General features: G+C 37.5%; 2 protein-coding genes across 2 annotated transcripts in view; both read left to right on the top strand.

Annotated features, from left to right (window-relative positions):
- The window catches only part of LOC115970498, a 22,259-nt gene extending 11,350 nt beyond the window's left edge, over positions 1-10,909 (top strand). The window contains exon 3 of the mRNA XM_031090126.1: positions 9,772-10,909. Coding sequence (XP_030945986.1) covers positions 9,772-10,909 — 1,138 coding nt within the window. The remainder of the gene's footprint in view (positions 1-9,771) is intronic.
- Positions 10,910-13,624: 2,715 nt separating this feature from the next.
- Positions 13,625-18,048, top strand: LOC115972215 (transcription factor MYB11). Its single transcript, XM_031092423.1, has 3 exons — positions 13,625-13,838; positions 13,975-14,104; positions 16,493-18,048. Exons 1-3 carry the CDS (start codon positions 13,706-13,708, stop codon positions 17,382-17,384), a joined length of 1,155 nt encoding a protein of 384 aa, XP_030948283.1. The 5' UTR covers positions 13,625-13,705; the 3' UTR covers positions 17,385-18,048.
- The last annotated feature ends 5,187 nt before the right edge of the window (positions 18,049-23,235 follow it).

The following is a 23,235-nucleotide window of genomic DNA, read 5'->3' as shown; positions in this document are numbered from 1 at the left end:
ATCCGAGGAGAGCTGTGGCCCAAGCTCTACAACGCAGAGCACAAAACAATTTTTGGGAAGCAGCCGAGGACAGTTTAGTCCTCGGCAGATCCATAATCCCACCAGAATAAAGGGGCAAAACTGGTATAGGGACGAATTAGTAAGGAAATCCAGAATATCTTGGGGAAGTTATCCATACTACCCTTCTAGATAAGGCCCGACGCCTGACAGAGCCGTACTCTGCAGCTTTATCAAACCATCCCCAACAATTCCGGGATTGGACTGATGGGACAAATGTCAGTGTTCGTAAAGATTGACCCTACACGTGGACGAAGGGCAATGAATGCAAGCTAGTATAAAATAAGGAAGTAAGTAGATCTGATGGAGGCCCCTTTTTCCACCTCCGAAAAAAGAGAGACGACATGGGAAAACATCTCAGGAACACCGAACTTCATGGAAGAAAGTCCGTTGTTGGGCAACCGAGAGAAGACCTCAACAGGTCCTCGGATCAACTCCGAGGAGCTCCATCCCACGGGGTACGACGCCTCAGGGCTTAAATGTTCATACCCAATCCCCTTTTTCTATGTAGATTCCTCTAAAGCCATGACCGGACAACGCCACTTGACCAACGGCTAGCTTTTCAAGCCCACTCTCTACAAATCATATTGTGAGGGATCTTTCGTACGCGAGTCCAACATCCTTATTGGGCCGCCAGAGAATTGTGTCCTTACAATTGGCACCGTCTGTGGGAAAGCTTGCGCGTTGGCGCAGGTGGCGGTGGAGTCAGCTCTCTAGCAAGCAGAAATTTCCGGGATTTCCCCCGTCTCCGGCGGCATATAGTTGTTGCTCCGACGTAAGCCTCTGCTAGGGGCTACGCCTCGCAGTGCTAAGGGCGCGGGCGTCTCTAGGGGCTTCCGGCCTCAGGCCAACTATCCCCGCCCGGGGTGCAGGTAAAGGGGCTACTCTAAGTCCTAGGGGCTTCCGGCCTCAGGCCAACTATCCCCGCCTTGGTGAAGGGGCTGGTGGTTGAAAAATAAAACAAATAAAAGAAATCTTACAAGTTTTGGACAGAACCAAGGCCTTGCATGGTCCACGGACTCAAGCCTATGGGGAAACCAAGTACATAAAAGAAATCTTACAAGTTTTGGACAGAACCAAGGCCTTGCATGGTCCTCGGACTCAAGCCTATGGGGAAACCAAGTACATAAAAGAAATCTTACAAGTTTTGGACAGAACCAAGGCCTTGCATGGTCCTCGGACTCAAGCCTATGGGGAAACCAAGTACATAAAAGAAATCTTACAAGTTTTGGACAGAACCAAGGCCTTGCATGGTCCACGGACTCAAGCCTATGGGGAAACCAAGTACATAAAAGAAATCTTACAAGTTTTGGACAGAACCAAGGCCTTGCATGGTCCTCGGACTCAAGCCTATGGGGAAACCAAGTACATAAAAGAAATCTTATAAGTTTTGGACAGAACCAAGGCCTTGCATGGTCCTCGGACTCAAGCCTATGGGGAAACAAGTACATAAAAGAAATCTTACAAGTTTTGGACAGAACCAAGGCCTTGCATGGTTCTCGGACTCAAGCCTATGGGGAAACCAAGTACATAAAAGAAATCTTACAAGTTTTGGACAGAACCAAGGCATTGCATGGTCCACGGACTTAAGCCTATGGGGAAACCAAGTACATAAAAGAAATCTTATAAGTTTTGGACAGAACCAAGGCCTTGCATGGGTCCTCGGACTCAAGCCTATGGGGAAACCAAGCTACATAAAAGAAATCTTACAAGTTTTGGACAGAACCAGCCTGATGGTCCACGACTCAAGCCATTTGGGAACCAAGTACATAAAAAGAAATCTTAACCCAAGTTTTGGCGACCAAGGCCTTGCATGGTCCCGGACTTCAAGCCTATGGGAAAACCAAGTACATAAAAGAAATCTTAGAAGTTTTGGACAGAACCAAGGCCTTGCATGGTCCTCGGACTCAAGCCTATGGAAACCAAGTACACAAAATAAAAACTGTTACTAGAGCATTAAAATCCATCCGAAGAGGACTTCTCGTTAACAGTTGGGTCAGTCTTTAATTGCACGGGTTCCCCGGTCTACCCGCAGATCCCCAGTGCCAAAGGGGCTAATACGATACGGCACAGTATGTTGTCCCAAGGGCACGATCCAAGTCCATCGCTGCTCGGCTGCTCTCTCGGATATTCGTCTAGCGTGCATCACGCAGCGCTCAGCAGCTATCTCGGTTAGTTCCATAAATTCAATCTATTGAGGATTACCATTGTTATACTTGATAATATTTGCGAGTTTAAACTAATAAGGGTTTGTATTAAAGTGTTCTTCCGTCCAGAATATTGTTAAAGGCATGTTTAGACTTAATATTCAGACCCAAAGTGGTTGTTGCAAAAAAATAACATATGCATAAAGAAATAAACACATCTTTTATTAAGACAAAAGAACAGTACAGTGTACAATAAAAGCTGAAACCAGCTTACATTAGAGTTAACTGCGTAAGCAAAAGAAAAGCACAAAAGAGTAAAGATGATGCCGAGGAGATATCTCAGAGGAGAGGTTGGCTACTGTTCCAAGATGTCGTCTAAGGAAACTATTCCTCGACGCTTCTACATGCCCATAACTCAGGCAGCCAAAGAACCTGACCTTAGGCTAACACCATCTACAGCAAAGATGCAGGGAGCCGGCAGTTGGGAAGCCCCCGCAGAAGTTTGCCTGCTACAAGGCAGACGGCGCTGATGGCGGAAATTCCTTCTTCGGGCATGCCAAAAATCTGGCATGACCAGAACCTGCTTCGGATTTTGACTAAAAGAAGGAGAAACATCCTTTCCCCTCTCTCGAATTGAGATATTCTCTTGAGTCTACGCCTCCTTGGCCTGTACCTCACTATCTGGAGTCTCAGGAAGACACAGCGCTTTTGTGGCGGAGAGAGCTCCTTTGCCCCAATCCTCGCCTCAAACATGATGTACTAAGAGAGGAGACTGAAGAATTCGTGTGAAAGTAAAGCAACCTTCTCTCCTATTTATTTAAAAGAAGAGGTGATGGCATTTAATTCACGCAGCGTCCCAAGGAACGCTACAGACAAAATGTCTCCGGCTCGATTTCCAATGCCGTCTGCAACCCTGAGATTAAAGGAGCCTCGTAAAGGCGCACCTCGAATACTGGGACGCCAATAAGTACCGCGTGACCAAAGACTACGGAAATGCCTCTAAACCTGTGGGCCTAATAAATTCGCGGCCCAGGCCCGTTCTGCATGGAAGCCCACGGACTATGGCCCACACCAAGGAATAACCATTACCGAGGACAACTTCCTGCTCGGCAACTTATGAGACACCTGAGGAAAGACAGGTGCAAAAAGAAAAGGGGAGGGAATAAAGTTTTGGACAGAACCAAGACCTTGTATGGTCCTCGGACTCAAGCCTATGGGGAAACCAAATACAAAACATTATTATTATTAAAGTTTTGGACAGAACCAAGACCTTGTATGGTCCTCGGACTCAAGCCTATGGGGAAACCAAGTACAAAAAATTATTATTATTAAAGTTTTGGACAGAACCAAGACCTTGTATGGTCCTCGGACTCAAGCCTATGGGGAAACCAAATACAAAACATTATTATTATTAAAGTTTTGGAAAGGACCAAGGCCTTGTATGGTCCTCGGACTCAAGCCTATGGGGAAACCAAGTACAAAACATTATTATTATTAAAGTTTTGGACAGAACCAAGGCCTTGTATGGTCCTCGGACTCAAGCCTATGGGGAAACCAAGTACAAAACATTATTATTATTAAAGTTTTGGACAGAATCAAGGCCTTGCATGGTCCTCGGACCCAAGCCAGGGGGGTAAGTATTACTTTTTATTGGTCTGCCTTATCATGCCAGGCACTTCCATTAAAGTTATGGCAACATCTTTTTATTATTAAGTATTTTGGTCTTAGTCGTCATTGATTTAGATGCTATATGATTGTGCCGAGCGGCGCTTACAAATTTATAAAAAACAAAGAGACCGAACATGCAAAGTGAAATAGAAACAAGTTTTATTAATATGAAAAATTATTACAATATACAAAGAGAGGCTTCAACCAGCCTATACAAAAGAGGGGCTGCCGAAGCAGTACTAACATCCACAGTACAGATAAGCAAACGGTCAAGCGCCTTTTTAAACTTGTCTTCAAGGTCCCTCCGATCTCTGCCTCATAGCTGCTCATACTAAGAGAAGAACTCACTTTAAAAAAAAACGAAGAAGAAGGAAATAGTAAGGAAGAAATCAATGAAGAAGATGGAGGACATGAGTAAGGAAGGAGGAGAAGAAGAGAGAAGAGATAAAAAGAAAGAAAAGGAGCAAAAGAGGGAGAAGCAGAAGCACTTAGCCCCTGCCTCAGCCCTGACTCTTAACACGCTGGTGCCATATTAGGTACGCTCGTGAGGAGCCGGGTGGTGCTGGTCTTGGTTGTTCTCGACTCAGTCACGCCGAGAATTCGACATGACGAGCCCCTGCTTCGGATTTTGGCTAAAAGAGAGGCGGAACAGATCTTAAGTCTGCGCCACCCTTGTCCTGACCAAGCCATTTCAAGTTTTGTCAGGATATGGTGTTTTGAGGAGGAGTGTGTCTCCTTCATCATTCGTTATGGAGGACGTGTACGGATATGATGTATAACAAACAGGCTAGGCAGACGCTAAATGAGGCTACGGGTTTCAGATCTCAGAAGGAAGGGGAGGAGTCTGTACGAAAGTGATTGCCTCCTGCTTGCCTTCTTATAGGAAGAACCAAACAGAGGGAATTAAACGCATTCAAAGTTTCCAAAAGAATCTGAAGAAAAAGAGGCGTCCATTCAGCTTCCCCACCTTATCAGATGAGCCGCCGGACATAAATGAGCCTCGTAAAGGGGATTTACTAAAGGCGTGTCTGGGATAGTCAATCGGCAGGAGCAGATCACGAGCAGATTAAACGGACTCCCTTGAAAAACGGCTAACTTCGTGGACAGGCGGAAAGCCGCTCACATAAATGCGGGGTCAAATTAAATGGGCCATATTGAGGGCCCGGGTTTGCCAAAACCCTCCTTCCCAACCCGGAAGTCGGACAGAAGGGTTTTGAGGGGCTATTGTGGGGCCCAACAATTCGTGGACCAGGCCCATTTATCCTTAGAGCGTCCGAAGGCCCAATCCGAGGAGAGCTGTGGCCCAAGCTCTACAACGCAGAGCACAAAACAATTTTTGGGAAGCAGCCGAGGACAGTTTAGTCCTCGGCAGATCCATAATCTCACCAGAATAAAGGGGCAAAACTGGTATAGGGACGAATTAGTAAGGAAATCCAGAATATCTTGGGGAAGTTATCCATACTACCCTTCTAGATAAGGCCCGACGCCTGACAGAGCCGTACTCTGCAGCTTTATCAAACCATCCCCAACAATTCCGGGATTGGACTGATGGGACAAATGTCAGTGTTCGTAAAGATTGACCCTACACGTGGACGAAGGGCAATGAATGCAAGCTAGTATAAAATAAGGAAGTAAGTAGATCTGATGGAGGCCCCTTTTTCCACCTCCAAAAAAAGAGAGACGACATGGGAAAACATCTCAGGAACACCGAACTTCATGGAAGAAAGTCCGTCGTTGGGCAACCGAGAGAAGACCTCAACAGGTCCTCGGATCAACTCCGAGGAGCTCCATCCCACGGGGTACGACGCCTCAGGGCTTAAATGTTCATACCCAATCCCCTTTTTCTACGTAGATTCCTCTAAAGCCATGACCGGACAACGCCACTTGACCAACGGCTAGCTTTTCAAGCCCACTCTCTACAAATCATATTGTGAGGGATCTTTCGTACGCGAGCCCAACATCCTTATTGGGCCGCCAGAGAATTGTGTCCTTACAATTATTATTCAATCACAATGCTTAATCTAGATTTCATCAAGTGCTTACTTTAATCGCACACTTCACCCGTTTGTTAAGGAAAGATTTCTACCTAGTTTTTTTTTCCCATTGACATTAAATAGCAAGAGATCTTATGTTTTAACAATGCCCCGTACCTACCTGCGTATTGTTCTAGTTTTGGAATCTAGTTAGTTGGAATTATGAAGGCATATAAGACTAGCTTGGGACCTAGTATAATTAGAGATTTTTAAAAGTAAAAGAAATTCAGCTACTTTGAAAAGTAATCCCACCTAAATTTCATTCATCCCGGATTAAAATATAAATAAATAAAAATGAACATTTGATCAAACTGAAGATCTCTGCTTTACCAAACGAAATGAATGCATGTAGTTTTTATTTTTATTTTTATTTTTAAAGCCGAAATACTCTTGAACAAGTCATACGTAACTATATATTTTGTATTGTTTCTGAAAATACAGAAAATTACAAGAGAAATATAAAAAATTACAACAATTATTTCTCGAATATTACATTACAATTGGACTAAGACACATAAATCTTGCTTTCTTTAATAAGATTTAAGCCCTCTCATCTTCCCCACTCGCATGGGTTAGAACCAATTTCTACTACATTATACTTAAGCCTAATTAATCTCCACACTTTAAATTAATAAGAATTCTTTCTCCTTATCAGTGTGAGATTACTAAAAAACTAACTCCTCATTAACCACTTATAACTCTCACAATTCCTCATTTAGTTTGCCAACTTAACATTTAATTAATTTATTAAAATATCATTTTAATAATAAATGTTCCCAAAAGTATTAATAAATGAGTAATGCTACAGTTACAAATTATTTTACAATATTTTTAGAAACATGTTGTTGTGATCAACTTTTTATTGGTTCTCATTTGAGTCTACCAATCACTTTTTTATTACCAATAATCACTCACCACATCAACAATTTGTAAGTTTTTTTTTTTTTTTTTTAAAATTTATATCTCTAGCATTTTCCTTAATAAAGTATCAAAAAAATAATTGTTTCTGAAGTATTTGTGTTTTCTTCTTTTCAAAAGATTAAATATTGTAGTTAGTCTTCTCATAAATTACAAAATAAATTAAGATCATTATTTTTGTGATTTTATCTCATATTTTCAATATTCTATGAATTAAAAAACCAAAAAACTTATAATAATTTTGAATTTTTTTTTTTTTAAAAAAAACACCCAAATGCATCGAGGTGCTATCAGAGCACATCACAATAAAAACTAAGTGTATGTTTGGATAGTGATGAAATGATTTTGTAAGCTGTGTCGAACGTTTTTGTGTGGGTCCTGTGCACTGTTCACGGGACCCGCAAATATGGATTTTAGCAAAATCAACTTTAAAACTGGGTCCCACAATATTATTTACACATTTAAAAATTATTTTGCTACAGTATTTTTAGTTTTCAGTAATAAGTGGTATCCAAATACAATCTAAATCTTAAAGTTCTAAACTTTAAATTTGAGTTCCCAATTAAACAACAATCAACCAAAAGTAACTAAACAACACACAATTATTTGAACATATATTTCTAAAATGCCAAACACTTAACAAACATTTTGTTATTGTGTGTGCATGGGGACGCGCGTGTGTGTATACATACACATATATAAAATTTTAGGAGAAGCTAGCCATGATTCATGAGCCCCCTTGGACTCTTGTTAATTTTTTTTTGGTTTTTTGGGCCGCGTAAGTAGTCTCTTGCTACTTAATTAGCTAGTACCGGTTTACATCCTCAAAAAAAAAAAAGCTAGTACCAGTGTACACAACCATCCCTGATATAAACTTAAGAGAATTTTGCAAGCATACAAATTACAAAGTTGACTTCACCGTCGTGAAAATCAGTGTCAAATATGGGCTAAGGCTAGCTAACAACAGAAGCAAATACGCAGAAAACAACTATATATTTGCTTTCATGTTTTATGCTGATCGCCTTAATTTCTTTCTTCTTCATGCCATATATGTACATGTTGGCAAAACAACGAAACATAAAATTAATTGCATTGGATATAGGGTTAAAATCATATGAAGTAAGGAATGCAGGACAAGTTAGGTTTGGACTCACACGCAACACCAATAACTAAGTGGACCATTGCCAAACTCAATCGGTCCCCATCTTTCATGAAATCTCCTTTCTACTTAAAGTCAAGGGTTTCTTTCTTTTGCGTTCATGTTTCACCTCCTATTAATAATTTGAGTTGATTTTAGATTAAGCTAGCACCAGCAGGAAAAAATGGAAAAACAAAACTATTTATTACATTCAGATGGCTTGGTAGGCAGAATAATTCTTAGTTTTTGTTTTAAAAAAAAATTGTTATCATAGTAAAATTATTTGCAATACATACTATAAATTCAAAACTAATTAAAATATGCTTGGTTACTTTGAATTTATATTTTCAAAACATGATTTCAACTTAGGCCGTGTTTGCTTCGACATTAAAATTAGACAAATCTTTTTTGAGAAGTATTTGATTGCATTCTTACAAATGCTCTAAGAAACATCTTCAGGTGTTTGGCTTATGAAAAATAAAAATGTTTATGAACACAAAATACACCATAATAATAGTATAATCCCATAAAATATACACAAATTCATAATACCAACAAAACCACAATACTTTTATAAAAAAAATAAAAATAAAAGCCACAATACCAAATTATATTATGATTTCACAAAATAAAAGAAATATCCATTGAATATTTAATAGAAAAAAATGCATGAGAGAGAGAAGTCGTGGTTGTACAACCTCGCCGCCATTGTCAATCACGATCTTTGAAGCATGGTTTTTAAACCCGAACCGGACCGTATGGTTCGACCAGGAAAATCTCGAACCGGCCATTTCTACGGTCCGTTTAAGGTGAAAAACGTTCTATGCGAAAAAAGTATGGACCCATACAGACCGCGATCCGACCGCCCGATTCTATGAACCGTGACCAGTTCACACTGTTCAAACGGTTGCTTTGTTTCAAGCTTAAAACGACGTCGTTCCATCTCTTCTCTGTTTTTTTTTTCCCTATACGGCATCATTTGGAGCATGTGCATTGAACAAAATAGAAACCTTGAAACGGTGAAACCCTCGCCTCACTCTCTCAATCACTCTCTGAGCTCTCTGCCTCTCCCTCACTCTCTCAATTACATCTCTCATCTCTGCCTCTTTCCCTCGTCACCATCACAGCTCAGCCCAGATCGCAGCTTACTCTCTCAATCACTCTCTGCCTCTCTCTCACTCTCATTACATCTCTGCCTCGTCGCCGTCACTCTTACTTCATTGCATCCTTGCCCAGATTGCAAGGTACTTTATCCTTTTTAATTCTTCTTTCTTTTATGTCAATTTATATTTTTTGGCCAATTTTTCTCAAGTTATCAAGAAACATATCATCTGTTAAATTTGTGCTTCAATGTGTGTTTATATTTTATAATTTTTGTTTGATAAGTATGTGTTTATAATCTGTGAACATCAATCTTTAACTTTAACTAAGTTGTGAATCTTGTGATGGGTCTGTTATAAAAAATTGGTGAATTTCACTATTTCAGAAATTGTATGAAGTTGTGAATTTGTGATTCTTTGACTCTATGACTTTGTGTATATTAGTTTGTTAATTGGACTCTGTGTATGAAGTTGTGATTCTTTGACTATCTGTATTTCAAAAATTGATGGGTCTATGCATGTTTGACTGGTTGTTTAGTCTTTTAGATTAAAATGGAAACAGAGAATGGGTCTACTCCATCACATGAAGTTGATTCCAATGTAGTGGAGTCTAGCTCAAGAATAAGGGAAAATGTTGATCCGGCTTAGGAACATTTTAGCCTTGGGGCGGATGAGAAGGGACGAAATACTTTTACATGTGTGTATTGTAGGCAAACATATAAAGGTGGGGGTATTAATAGGATGAAACAACACTTTACAGGGATAAAAGGTGATATTGGATCGTGTAAAAAGGTATCTCATGATGTGAGATACCAAATGTTGGAATATTTGAAGGAGTTTGAGTTGAAGAAAAAAGTTGAGAAACAACGTCAAGAAGAAATGTTTAGTGTGCCTTCCACAAATAGTGATATGAAAGAAGATGAAGATGTTCAAGAAGTATTTAGTAGTAGGTTGCCTAAAAAACTTGTTTTAGGTAAAAGAAAGGGTACAAAGCCAATGGATAATTACTTTGCTCCAAGAACTACTCCAAGAGCTCAACCTGGTCTTAAAAATGTGTTCGAAAGCAAAGAAAATGTGAGGCAAGCTGATATGGCTATTGTAAGGTGGATGTATGACACTTGCATTCCTTTTAATGCAGTGAATTCAGTGTACTACCAAAGGATGATTGATGCCGTAGTTGCTGCTGTTCCTGGTTACAAATGTCCATCTTATCATGCTATACGGGTCCCTTTGTTGGGGGATCAAAAGAAAGACGTTCAATTGTTGGTTGACTCACAACATAGGCATTGGACAGAAGTTGGATGTACACTTATGGCTGATGGTTGGACTGATACTAGACACAGGTCATTGATTAATTTCCTTGTTTATTGTCCTAGGAGAATGGTATTTGTAAAATCAGTTGATGCCTCAGAGATTGTGAAGAGTTCCAGAAACTTGTTTAAATTGTTTGATGAAGTAGTGACATGGATTGGTCCAAAATACATAGTTCACATGGTTACTGATAATGCTTCCAATTATGTATTGGTTGGTAAATTGTTGTGTGAAAAGTATAAAACTATTAGTTGGTCTCTTTGTGCGGCACATTGCCTGAATCTTGTGTTGCAGGATATGGGAGACATGCCTCACGTGGATAGACTCAAAGAACGTGCATCCAAAGTTACCGTTTTTATTTATAATCATATGGCTTTGATTGCTTGGTTGAGGAATAGACCTGGTTGGACAAAAATTGTACGTCCGGGAGCAACAAGATTTGCTACTACTTTCCTTGCATTTGGAAGCATTCATGTGCATAAGCATGACTTGCAAGCCTTAGTGACTAGCAAGTTCTTTGTGGACAATAGACAATAGATTGGCAAGAGAGTTAAAGGCAAAAAAAGCAGTTTCTATCATTTTGAATAATTCTTTTTGGGATGATATTAATGTTATTGTCAAGATTTCATCACCACTCATTCGTTTGTTATGGATTGTTGATTCTGATCAAAGGCCTGCAATAGGACGTGTATGAAGGCATGTATAGAGCACAGTTGGGAATTAAGAAGATCTTCCGAATGAGGAAGCACTTGTACAAGCCATACACCTCAATTATAAAAAACCGTTGGGATAAACATTTGTGTAAAGATTTTCATGTTGCTGCATATTGGTTAAATCCTGCTTTTCAATATGATGAGGAGAATTTTTGTCGGAAACCAGTAGTAAATATGGTTTTTTTGGACTACGTTGGAAAAAAATATGACGTTGACCAAGAAAATGTAATTAAGGAAACCCAATATTTTTGAGATCGTATTGGGAGCTTTGATAGAGATCTTGCATTGTCAACAAGTAAGACCACTCATCCAGGTGAGAAGTAATTAGTTTACTTTAATACTATAAACAAATCTTAGTTTTTTTGTTCATGTTGAAAGTTAGTTTTGTTTATGTTGATTAATATCAAATTACATTGTGTTATGAAAATCAGATGAATGGTGGAAGTTGTGGGTTGCTGATGCTCTAAACTTGCAAAAATTGGCAATCAGAATCCTTAGCCAAACTTCCGCCTCTTCTGGATGTGAGCATTGTTGGAGTTTATTTAAACAAATACATTCTAAGAGGAGAAATAGGTTGGAGCATCAAAGGCTCAATGATCTTGTGTTTGTTCATCATAACTTGCGATTGAGACATAGGTAAGTAAATGCTATATCTTGTCATTATATTAATTTTTAAGAAGTCATTTATATAATGTAATTGTTAGTTACTAATTATGTTCAAATTCCAATAATAAGCATGACATTTTATGATGCAGGCTTTACAACAAAAAGTTTAATTTTGACCCTATTGATTATGCAAGTATCGACAAAACCGCTTTTTGGGTATTTGTGGAAGAGAAAGACCCATATCTTAATTATGAAGAGTTAGAGAATGCAATTTATGAAGAGGGTGCATATCCAGCAAGTGCAGAGCATTTTTCTAATACTGAAGGTTAGTTTATATATAAACAATTTGATAATCTATAGTGATTTTTTCTTTTATTTCGTGTGTAAACATTATAATGATTTTTCTTTTTATTTTGTTCAAACTTGTGTGTAGATGATAGCAGTGAGGTTGGAGGAATTGATTTGGGAACATTTGGACAACCTATTGGCCCTCCTCCTGGATATCCAAGGAATGATGATGAGCATGATAACTTTTATAACATTGATGATTTATGATCATAATAATTCTATTTGAACTTTGAAGTTCTATTTTGTACTTTAGAGATAATTTCTGTCTTTTTGTAAGACACAGTGTGTAACTTAGAGTTTGAAGTTTTATTATTGTTTTTTTAGAAATAAGTTTTATGTATTTTTGTAAGAAACAATGTGTAGTTGTGTACTTTAACTTGGAGGCTTGTTTATACATTTTTTACTTTGTACTTTTATGGATTGATTGAATAATTCATATTTATGTTTGCTAAGAATTTGACATTTCTTATTTGTCTTGAAAGCTATGATATAAAAAATATTTGAAAGATAGATTTCTAAATGAATTAGACTATTTTAGTTAATTTTCTATTTTTTATTAATTTAATGTTTTTATATATATTTAAAATAATTATTAAATTAATTATGACGTCATCACGGTTCGACCTTGATTCGACCTCAAAAACCTTGAACCTTGAACCTCTCCCTTTTCGGTTCAATGAACGGTTCGGGCTGAAAACCTTGCTTTGAAGGTAGCAATATTTTCTTACGACTTTAGGGTGGGGTGGTTGGGGTGGGGGCTCAAGCTGTGTTGCAAGAAGAATTTGAAATTGTTTTAAGTTGAGTCCAAGCCTAAAACATTTTACACTCCATATGAGCCAAAATTTGACAATCAACCAAAAAATATTTTTAAATTGACTAGAATTTTTAATCGAACCGAACACTCAATATTGAAAAAAAAAAAAAAAGTATCTATTTTTTTACAAAATTTATTGAAAATATGTTTTGATTTTTGGCCTTATGGTTTTTGCATGATTTCAAGTAAAACCTAATTGTTATTATAATTTGCTTGCTTGGTACACAATAAATTTGAGTGTTTTTTTTTTTTTTCATTTTTCTTTTACAAAAGACTATGAATTCAATGAAGGCCTGTTCAACAATATATGGGACAATAATTTTTCCTTCTCTTTCATTTTCTCTTCTTCTCAAGTAATTAGTAATTATAACTGAATAAGTAATTCCCATTTAAAGTAATTGAAGGTTTTTGTGGTTTTGACACGAGTAAATATGGTCCCCGGTAGTGCATGTACATTCTTTGAAAATAACTTCAATGGGTAGATGGGATCATAAAGGCAAGTAGCAAAGATTTGGAACAACAATCGTGAAGGCGATCACAAATGCATGTATTCATGCTAGCTGGAGGAGCATCAACGTGGGAGAGTGAAGCCCCGTCACGAGGTTCTCGACTATACAGAAGCCACGACTGTGGCTTTCATACACAGCCCTCGTGGCACTTTCTCACACCGCAGATTTAATTATCCACATCACTGGCCCCGCACCTACGTGGCTATACCCTTTCTCTCTATAAATAAGTGTCACAAATTTTCAGCTTTTGTTCTCTAATGACATGTACGTGCATACAAAAAAAATAACAATAATAATACAAGTTATAGTCAACTGTAGTTCATGACTTTCTTTGTATAGCGAAATGGGAAGGGCTCCATGCTGTGATAAAGTTGGGTTGAAGAAAGGTAGGTGGACTTCTGAGGAGGATGAGATTCTAATCAAGTATATTCAAGCTAATGGAGAAGGGTCATGGAGGTCATTGCCAAAGAATGCAGGTATATATATTTATCTACATATAATATAATGCAAGTTATATGATTACTTCTTTGATTTGTGTCATATCATATATGATCATGGTTTTGACATTTGTGTTTTTTTGTTTTCCATGGTTTTTGTTGTGGGATTTTGAAGGTTTACTGAGGTGTGGGAAGAGCTGCAGGTTGAGATGGATTAACTACTTGAGATCTGACTTGAAGAGAGGAAACATTTCTAGTGAGGAAGAGGAAACCATCATAAAGTTGCATTCTTCTATGGGGAATAGGTTAGTGCAGCAATCTAGCTAGCTTGTTCATTTTTCTTCTCCATCACCAAACCAAGTGAACACAAATTCTAGAATTTCTCTCTCCCTCTTTCTTAACGTCCTCATTAATGGTATCCACCAATAATGGTTTACTTTTTGTTTTTGACATAATTTGTTTTCCTCTTCTTCCCTCTCTCTTTTGATGGGGTTGGAACTTGTTTTTGTTTCTTTCTGCCTAATTTTCCTTCAGTAATTTCCTCTTCTACATCCTTCCTTCCAAAAATTGTAAGTCTATGTCAGCTCTTGCAGTTTTGGTCCCGAAAGAAGTGGACATCAACTAATTGACTGAGGCCAGGACTTATGTTTGATAACTCTATAATGAATATTGAAAAAATTTACCTCAAATTTTTTTTTAATGAAAAGTTTACCTCTAATTTGGTTTAGGTGAAAATTCCTCAAATCCACCCACTATGTGATGAGCGATAAAATCATCAACATATACTTTTAGTCATGTCACTTGATGTGACTTGTCTAAATATGTAATACAAGTAAATGATTTTATCAATTACCACATATGGGTCGAACGAGATTTCTCTAAACTAGTTTGGGGGAAATTATGTTCCGAAAATATAGAATTTGAATTCAAAAAGATTCATTGTAAAATCTTTTATTTACAATTTACACCCTAAATTATAATCTTATCATATTTTTTTTAAATGATAGAATAATTACTTTCACAAAGAAATAAAATTTCAATAAATGATTATTAATAACTACCCAAATGATCCAATTTAATATTTATGAAAAAAATGATGAGAGAGGAGAGATATAAAAACCTCCGTGTAGAATTTTTGAACTTGAGAGTATATTATCCCTTTTTGCTATGATGGTAACTCTACCTTGTAGTATATTATATTCACGAATCATCTCTTAGTCTTTTAAACCAATTTTTATTCACATTCCCATTCTCACTTAACAATAAAAAATTTATTGGATCCCATTATAGTTTTTGACTTTTTTCTCTATTCTCATTCTCAATTTCAAAATATTCATTAATTATCACTCATTCTTTTAAGAAAAATGATATGCCCACAATATTTTCACAATATTTTTACAATAAATCCTAAGTGAGAAGTTGTTATTGATTGTTATTGTTGGGGCAAAAAAGTAATCTTAGTATTAGGTTTAAATTTAAACCAATGATAACTATCCATCTATGATTTATTGTGAAAAAGTTGTAAAAATATTATGGACGTAACACCTCTCTTCTTTTAAACCAATTATTACTCTCTCTCTCTCTCTCTCTCTCTCTCTCTCTCTCTCTCTCTCTCTCATTTTCTTTCTTCTTCCTCTCTATGGCTGAGTACTTGAACCAGGCATAGTAGTCTCACCTCAAGCCTCTTTCATAACTTCTTCATCCTCAACAGCAACACCATCATCCCCCACACGCAAACCCCTAAATCCAAATTTCTCTTAAATACAGAAGCCAATATTTTCTTGAAATTTTTTTACTTGGTTTAGGAGCAAAATTAAGATGGGTATTTTTGTTGGTAATGAGCATAATGGAATGGTTTAGATATGGGTTTTAACTTTGAGGTAAAAGAAAGAAGTGGTTTGGAGTGATGAATTTGGAGAGAGAGTGGGAATGGTATTGGTAAAAGAGAAGTTTCAATTGACATAATAAATTTTTAGTAAGAATTTCAACACAATACCAAATGCTATCTTTAAGAAAAATATATACTACCAAAAGTAAAAAATCTAAATTCGATATAGTTACCAAACGTTACTTAAGTGAATGGAAATTATCTTTTGTAAAATGAAGTACTTGTCTACTTGATACATTAAAATGTAATTAGCTAAAAAGCCTTCAGTTTCACTTATTAAATAGCTTAGAATTAAATTTCTTAATAATTTATCCTTTAGATTTGAAGAATAATTGTTAGTATATAAATTGATTCACATGGTATTAAGAACACAGATTGTAAAACCAAAATTTCCTTTTGAATACTTCTATTCAAATAGACCAAACCATTGTTGAACATGATTTTAAAACTATGCTTTGATTCGTGAAGAGTTTTTTGGTTAAGATGTTTCTTTTGTATTGATAGGAAAGAGGGAAATAAAATAGAGTATTGGGTTAAAATAATTTGTGTTTTATTTTTTATTTTGGATACATCCAATAGTTACAACAGGAAAGTAGAGATTTTAACCTTAAATATTTTTGTTAGAAACATTCTAGTTGAGTTATAAAGTTTTTGAGGAAAATAATGCCAACTTTTTAAGTCTACTATTCCTTTTCATGTTTAGGACTCTTATTTATTACTGAAAAACAACTGTTATTTTTTGTTACTTCACGGATGAATTGCAGTGGTCTCCCTTTTATAAAGATAATTGCTTTTCTAAATGCAGATGGTCTCTAATAGCTAGTCACTTGCCTGGAAGAACAGACAACGAAATAAAGAATTACTGGAACTCTCACTTGAGCAGAAAAATTCACAGTTTCAGGAGGTCTTCCAGTGAAACCCTACCAATGGTCATGGACTCATCCAAGGCAGACATTCCTCCAAAGCGAAAAGGCGGTAGAACTAGCCGATGGGCCATGAAAAAGAACAAGACCTACTACATCCAAAAAGATGTTCCAAAGATTAAACCTAAAGATAGTCCTCTTACTCCAAATATTGAAGAAGTCTTATTGCTTCCCACACCAGATTTGGAGCAAGAGACCTTTTCAAGTACTACCATAAATGATAGCATGGTGTTGGATCCAAAGGTTAATGATAATGAGAGAGAAAGCCTGGTTCTACGTTCTGATGAGGCGTGGAAATGTGAGAACCAAAGGTTGTATGCTAGTGGTGAGAAAAAGACTGAAACTTTAGTACCATATGATCATGATCAGGAAGGAATTGATGGTGGTGTGTTTAATGACATAGTGGACAACGATTTGCTGGATCCAGATGGGGTTTTAGCTCTGACTGAGGGAGAAGGAGGTTATGATATCATTGATTTTAATGATGGGAATGACACTGGATTTATGTGTGCAGACAAAATGGTAGCAACCCATGAGGACTTGCAGGAGAGTGGTCAGTTTAGTTCAAATGGAGATAGTGGGGAGTGGTATTCATGCTCTTCAATAACTTCAGGTTTTGATGATGGAGTTGAAAGAGGGAATGAAGTCTGGGATGAAAAAGAGAAAATGCTATCTTCGTTATGGGAAAGTGATAATTGGGAAGGGGATAGTTACAATTTGTCAGAGATAGATTCTGATACACATGATGCTATGGTTGCTTGGCTTCTATCCTGAAATGCTTTTTTTTTTCTTCGATCCTCAAGAGTTTTTAAGGTAATTCCATCATAAAATCTTATTCATCCATTTTGAAATAAATGGATTAAATTTTGCCATATGTACAATAATCTAAATAGATTATGCGGTAAAATTTAATTCATTTTTTCAAAAAAGTTAATTAATTCATTTTAAAATAAATGAATTGGATTTTAGAAATTCAGTGGTGGAATTATCTTAAGATTAATCTTCTTTTTTTTGTTTTTGTCACCCTCTCTCTCTTGTGTAAAAGTTCATAGTTGAGAGTTCAAGACATCTTCAGATTTGTTGCAAAGTTTGATTGATAGAAGAGTTAGAAAGTCTCCCTCAAGTTCCATCATTGTTAATTGTTTGAAGGGCTATGGAAAATGAATTCCATTTCCATTTTTCCAAATTTGGACCGGCCATGTGCCTGGAAGTAACTATCTGTAACCTGTCAGTGTTCATCTAGCTTTCTGAGTTTGATTCAATGATGGATATTCTTTTGTGCTCTGTACAGATATTTCCAGAAAAATTTAGATGCACCAATCAAATTATTAGATGCCTATATGATGTGATGGGATTCGTGGGTCATGTTTTGATGATTGTATCAGCCACACAAAAATTTAATATGATAAGTGATATATAAATCGCATTTTAAGGAAAATGTATAGAGAGGATCATGCACTACGTGGTTTCTTTTCTTTCAGACATTAAATCTTCCTTGATACTATATGGTGATGATCATAATATTTTTGTAAAGCCTATTGAAGGTCTTATGTTCTCTTGCTTCTCCTTACCAAAGAACAAGAGGTTGAAAAAGGATAATTTATCATTCGGCCGAAATTAATCAAATATTGCATACGCTGAGAAACATTAATGCCAGTGGATGTCAAGTGCTCTCTACTTATAATAATAACTCTTTGATCAAAAAAATCAAAGCACTGTGGAGATAGATTTTATTTAGAGTTAATCACAAACAAAACCCAAAACTATGGGGTACATGCACTTAACATCCTAAACTTCAAAAACTTGTAAATTATAACAAATCTTACTTATAACACATATTCATCCAATATTAATTGATAATTAGGGTTAGGGGACTACAATTCGGCTCCCTACAATTTTCTCATCTAATTGAACGCCATATAATTTAACTTAATGATTCTTTGCAAATCACATGATCCTTAGAAATTAAATCTACTGATGTATCCCTCTAGCCAATTGAGAGACTTACAAATTTTGCACATGGAACAAAGTACATTTGCTTATTGTCGATCTTTCATTAATTACGCATTATGATTTCCCCCAAAAATTTCACCCTCAATCACAATCTCGTATCGAGCTTGACCAAATTCACATTGATAAACACAATCTCGTATCGAGCTTGACCAAATTCACATTGATGAGATCGATATTGAAAAGGACCATCAAAAGCAAACTAGAAGTGATTCAACCTACCTTTGGCAAGCTTTGTTGTAGATCCAACAACAAGATTTGAATGAGGAGATATTTGAGCATCTTAAGAACGCATTAAGTATATTTTATTTTGTACGTAATATATCTTTGATAATTTGATAGTTAAAGAAGAGAGGATTTAAACTCTAAACGTCTTGTTAGAAACATCAGAAGGTGTAATTTGAACTTTAATCTAGACATTTACATTAGATACTTATACCTTATGTTCATTCTATAATATAATTTTTGTTCCTAAGAATGTTTTAGCCTCATGAATATTTACCATAAATCAAGTATAACCAATATTATTCATTGCTATTTTTCAAATAAGAGACAAAGCTTATGAATAAATTAGAGCCATATGTTTAAATGAACATTAAGATCAAATTCCCAAATGACTGAATATAGTAAATATAAGGTTAACAGCAAAAGATCACCCTAAATTATGAGGATACTTTCACTTTACATCCAAAACTATGAAAAATTTCAATCACTTCTTCAATCATGACAAATCTTGCAAATAACACCATATCGTTTAGTTGATAATTAAACTTTAAAGTCATGTGCAAGACATGTGATACTTAGAAGCTAATTAAAAGATTAAAACTATGTACCTTACAAATTTTGTACTCAAACACAAACTAAAATACCCTGCACCTAATATAGTAATACCCTCAGGAAATATTAAATGTTACCAAAAAAGTTAATTACTTTTTTCTTTTTTATAAAAAATTTAAAAAATAATTCTTAAATCAATGCCCCTTAAAGTATTTGCTAATTTTTTTTTCTATATTAATTATTTATACAATTCATATACTCATTAAAAAAAATTATGTACGTACACAAATAATCTCTTGATCAATCGCCACACAGTGCATTGAGCGAAACTGACTTGAATCTAAACCTTTTTCTATTGGCAACTCGTGTCATGTTTAGTTCCTTGTGTGCATGTGACTCTAGTGTCTACACGTATAAATTGAATAATCAATGCTTCAATAACCAACAGCACGTCAATGGAGCATAAAATCTTAATTGCACCTCTGGCCGTACTCCTTATATGGGCCTATCGGCTATCAGCATTAGCAACAGCAAGAGGCCAAGACGCCAAGTGCTACACAGCTGTAGCAGTTTTTAATGACATTGACAATTTAAAGTTTATACAGTAGTCTCCAACCGAGAGAATGAAATTAATATATCATCACGTATGGCAAAAAAAAAGAAAAGAAATTAATATATCTTCATGAAATATGAGTGCTCCTATTCTCTCTAAAGAGGAAGAAGCCGAGTTAGCCCGCAGTAACAAAAAAGTGAAGAATGTTAGCCATGCCGATTTTGAGGGTCACATGAGGGATGGCCAGACTTCTTTTCCCTTGAGTTCGGGGAATGCGCGACACCCTCTGTCATTCAAGGATAAGCTCGTGGGAGAGATACCCGGTGCTTATGTTCAAGCCTTCAATTTTTCTGAGCTAATGGAGGCAGATGAGGAATCGGACTCGGATAGCGCCGGCCTTCGTGAAGGGCTTGTTGTAGTTCCGTTCACAAGAGAGCTGAAGGTGCGCATTCGGTCTCCCTGGAGTAAAAGTCTTATCGTTAAAGTCTACGGAAGATCAGTTGGGCTCTCATTCCTTCATGGCCGACTGCTGTCTCTGTGGAAGCCAATGGGAAGGCTCGATTGTGTGGACCTTGGTAAGGAGTTTTTTCTAATCCGGTTTTCTGTCAAAGAGGACTGTGAGGCAGTCCTTAGGAATGGCCCATGGTTTATAGGAGAGAACTTTTTATCTATTAGGCCATGGGAACCAAACTTTAAACCAGCTGAGGCGAATATTTCATCGGTGGCGATCTGGGTGAGACTGAATGAGCTTCCCATAGAGTATTATCATGTAGAAGCCCTTCAAAACATTGGAAACACGATTGGTAAGGTGTTACGCATTGACACACATACGGCTAATGAGTCCAGGGGACGATTTGCACGCTTATGTATTCAAGTGGACGTTGGAAAGCCTCTCATTACAGCTCTTCTCATTGGTGGTAAGGAGCAACCTGTGTGCTATGAAGGAGTTCAAAGGTTATGTTTCTCTTGCGATAGGATCGGTCATCGGCGTGAAAGCTGCCCCTACGTTGTCCGGAAAGATATTCCTCAGGCGAAGGAGGCCGAGGAAAAAGAGGACACGTTGGTGAGCCATAGAGACGTTGGGCGTGACTCTGACATACCAGGCACTTCTACGAATACGTCCAAGGACAGCGGAGTGCATGAGGAAAAGATGGGAGAGGACACGTTGGTGGACAATGCAAAGGACATGTACGAGTCGTGGATTATGGTATCACGTAGAAGGAGTGGGAGCAAGGCGACAAAGAAAGTGGACCCCATTGATTCAAGCTCTCCCAATATGAAGGGAGAAGGCAAGCTTGGGCTTAATCAAGCCGTTCAAAGGGAAGGCAAGAGGAAAGTGAATTCGGTGATCAATACTCTTGAGGCCCAAATGGCTAATGTGGTCCAGTCAATTACAAATGGGCTGAATAACACAAACAAAAGCCCAAGTCAGCATCACGTGGAAAAGAATGGTCCGAAAGCTGAGTCTAGTCTCTCTGTTAGGGGCAAAAAGGGGATTGCAAGAAATAGGATGTCTTTATTTGCTACTAATAGAGGGGTAGTCAATGGTGCAGCCACAGGAGAGATCAAATCTACGAAGCCTTCCTTTCTAGATAATCTGAGTGTCAATGGGAACGCAACTTTTAATTTCAAAGCCAATTCTTGTGGGCATTCAACGAGCGTTAGCACCAACGACCATCAAAGCCGTACCAACCATGGGGAGAGGCAGCCATCAGTTCAAGCGATCATGGCGGCTCAAGAAAGTTCAGATATGGTGGAGGGAGGGGATGATGGGTCTTCTCAGTCTAAAGTTTACTCAGATGGGGTGGAGCAAATAGCAGAGTTTCAGTTCTCGAAAGGGAATGATGTGGTGGCTAAGAAGAAAGCAGGCTCAAGCCATGATGGGACAGTGCAAATGGAGTTTGAAGAAGATGAAGGAGTGGGTCCGCCCCCTTCGTAAGGAGTTTCTGTTGCTTCTAGTCTTTATGGTAGCTATGAATTTAGTTGTATGGAACTGTAGGGGCGCCTTGAAGCCCAATTTTCAAGACTATGTTCATGATCTTGTCCGACAACATGATCCAGCTATTTTTGTGGTGACTGAAACCCATGTTGGAGGTGCTAGAGCTCGGGATATCACAGACAAATTACCGTTTGATGGTGCTATTCACACCGAGACTATTGGTCGAGCGGGGGGATTGTGGTTATTGTGGAATTCTAACAGAGTTGATGTGTCCTTTTTGGCTAGCTCAGAGCAAGAAATTCACTCCACAGTTAAGGTACGCTCCTCTAATTTTAGTTGGATGTTATCTGCTGTGTATGCTAGTCCTAGAAGTGCTGAGAGAAGTATTTTGTGGAATAATCTTTCTAATATTGCTGATCTTCATAAAATGCCTTGGGTCATTACGGGAGATTTTAATGAGCCTCTTACTGGTGCGGATAAGTTTGGTGGTAGAGCGGTCAATGTTAATCGAGCCTTGGCTTTCAAGGAGTGTTTAGATAAATGCAATATGGTGGATTTAGGATTCTCTGGTCTGAGATTAACTTGGACTAATGGCCGGGAAATTCAGGACCTTATACAGGAAAGGATTGACAGATTTTTTGTCAATCCGGACTGGTATAGATTCTACCCGGAAGCTAGAGTAACGCACCTCACCAGATGTCACTCTGATCATTGCCCAGTGCTCCTTGAAACAATGCCTCAAAGAAGAATACACCTTGACCGTCCTTTCAAATTCCAGAGATATTGGCTTTCGGATTTATCCTTTCCAAAGGTTGTGTCTTAATCCTGGAGGCAGCCTACTCAACTTCATGAAGCTATTCAGACATTTGCTACTAATGCTACTATATGGAACAGGAATCAATTTGGCAACATTTTTTCTAAGAAGAATAGGATTAGAGCTCGCTTAAATGGGCTTCAAAGGATTATTGCTATTAGGCCTTCGAGCTATTTGTTAGAGCTTGAAAGAAATCTGAATCAAGAGTTGGAAGAAATTCTTAATCAAGAACACGACTTGTGGGCTCTTAAATCTCGGCTGAATTGGATGGTGCAAGGGGATCGTAACACGGCCTTCTACCATGTATCTACTTTAGTGAGGAGAAATAGGAACCGGATCACTGCTATAAAAAATAGTGTGGGGGAATGGATAATGAATGAGGCGGAGGCGATGGATTTTATTCGTAGGGGGTTTTGTGATATTTATTCTTCTTCCCACAGTACTTCTAAGTGGTCGGCAAGGCCTATCCAATCAGGGCAGGCTTGTTTGAATAATGAGGAAAGAGATAGTTTATGGTCCAGGGTGACGAATG

This window comes from Quercus lobata, chromosome 12 (genome assembly GCF_001633185.2).
Source record: "Quercus lobata isolate SW786 chromosome 12, ValleyOak3.0 Primary Assembly, whole genome shotgun sequence".
In the NCBI taxonomy this organism is placed as follows: domain Eukaryota; kingdom Viridiplantae; phylum Streptophyta; class Magnoliopsida; order Fagales; family Fagaceae; genus Quercus; species Quercus lobata.
Note: the sequence above shows the minus strand (reverse complement) of the source record. Positions and strands in the feature narration are given on the sequence as shown.

Bases quoted from the DNA above. Each gene is read 5' to 3' on its own strand.
- LOC115972215 (XM_031092423.1), top strand. From the start codon at position 13,706: ATGGGAAGGGCTCCATGCTGTGATAAAGTTGGGTTGAAGAAAGGTAGG. The intron at 13,839-13,974 runs GTATATATATTT...GGGATTTTGAAG, and splicing joins GTCATTGCCAAAGAATGCAG to GTTTACTGAGGTGTGGGAAG. The intron at 14,105-16,492 runs GTTAGTGCAGCA...TTCTAAATGCAG, and splicing joins CATTCTTCTATGGGGAATAG to ATGGTCTCTAATAGCTAGTC.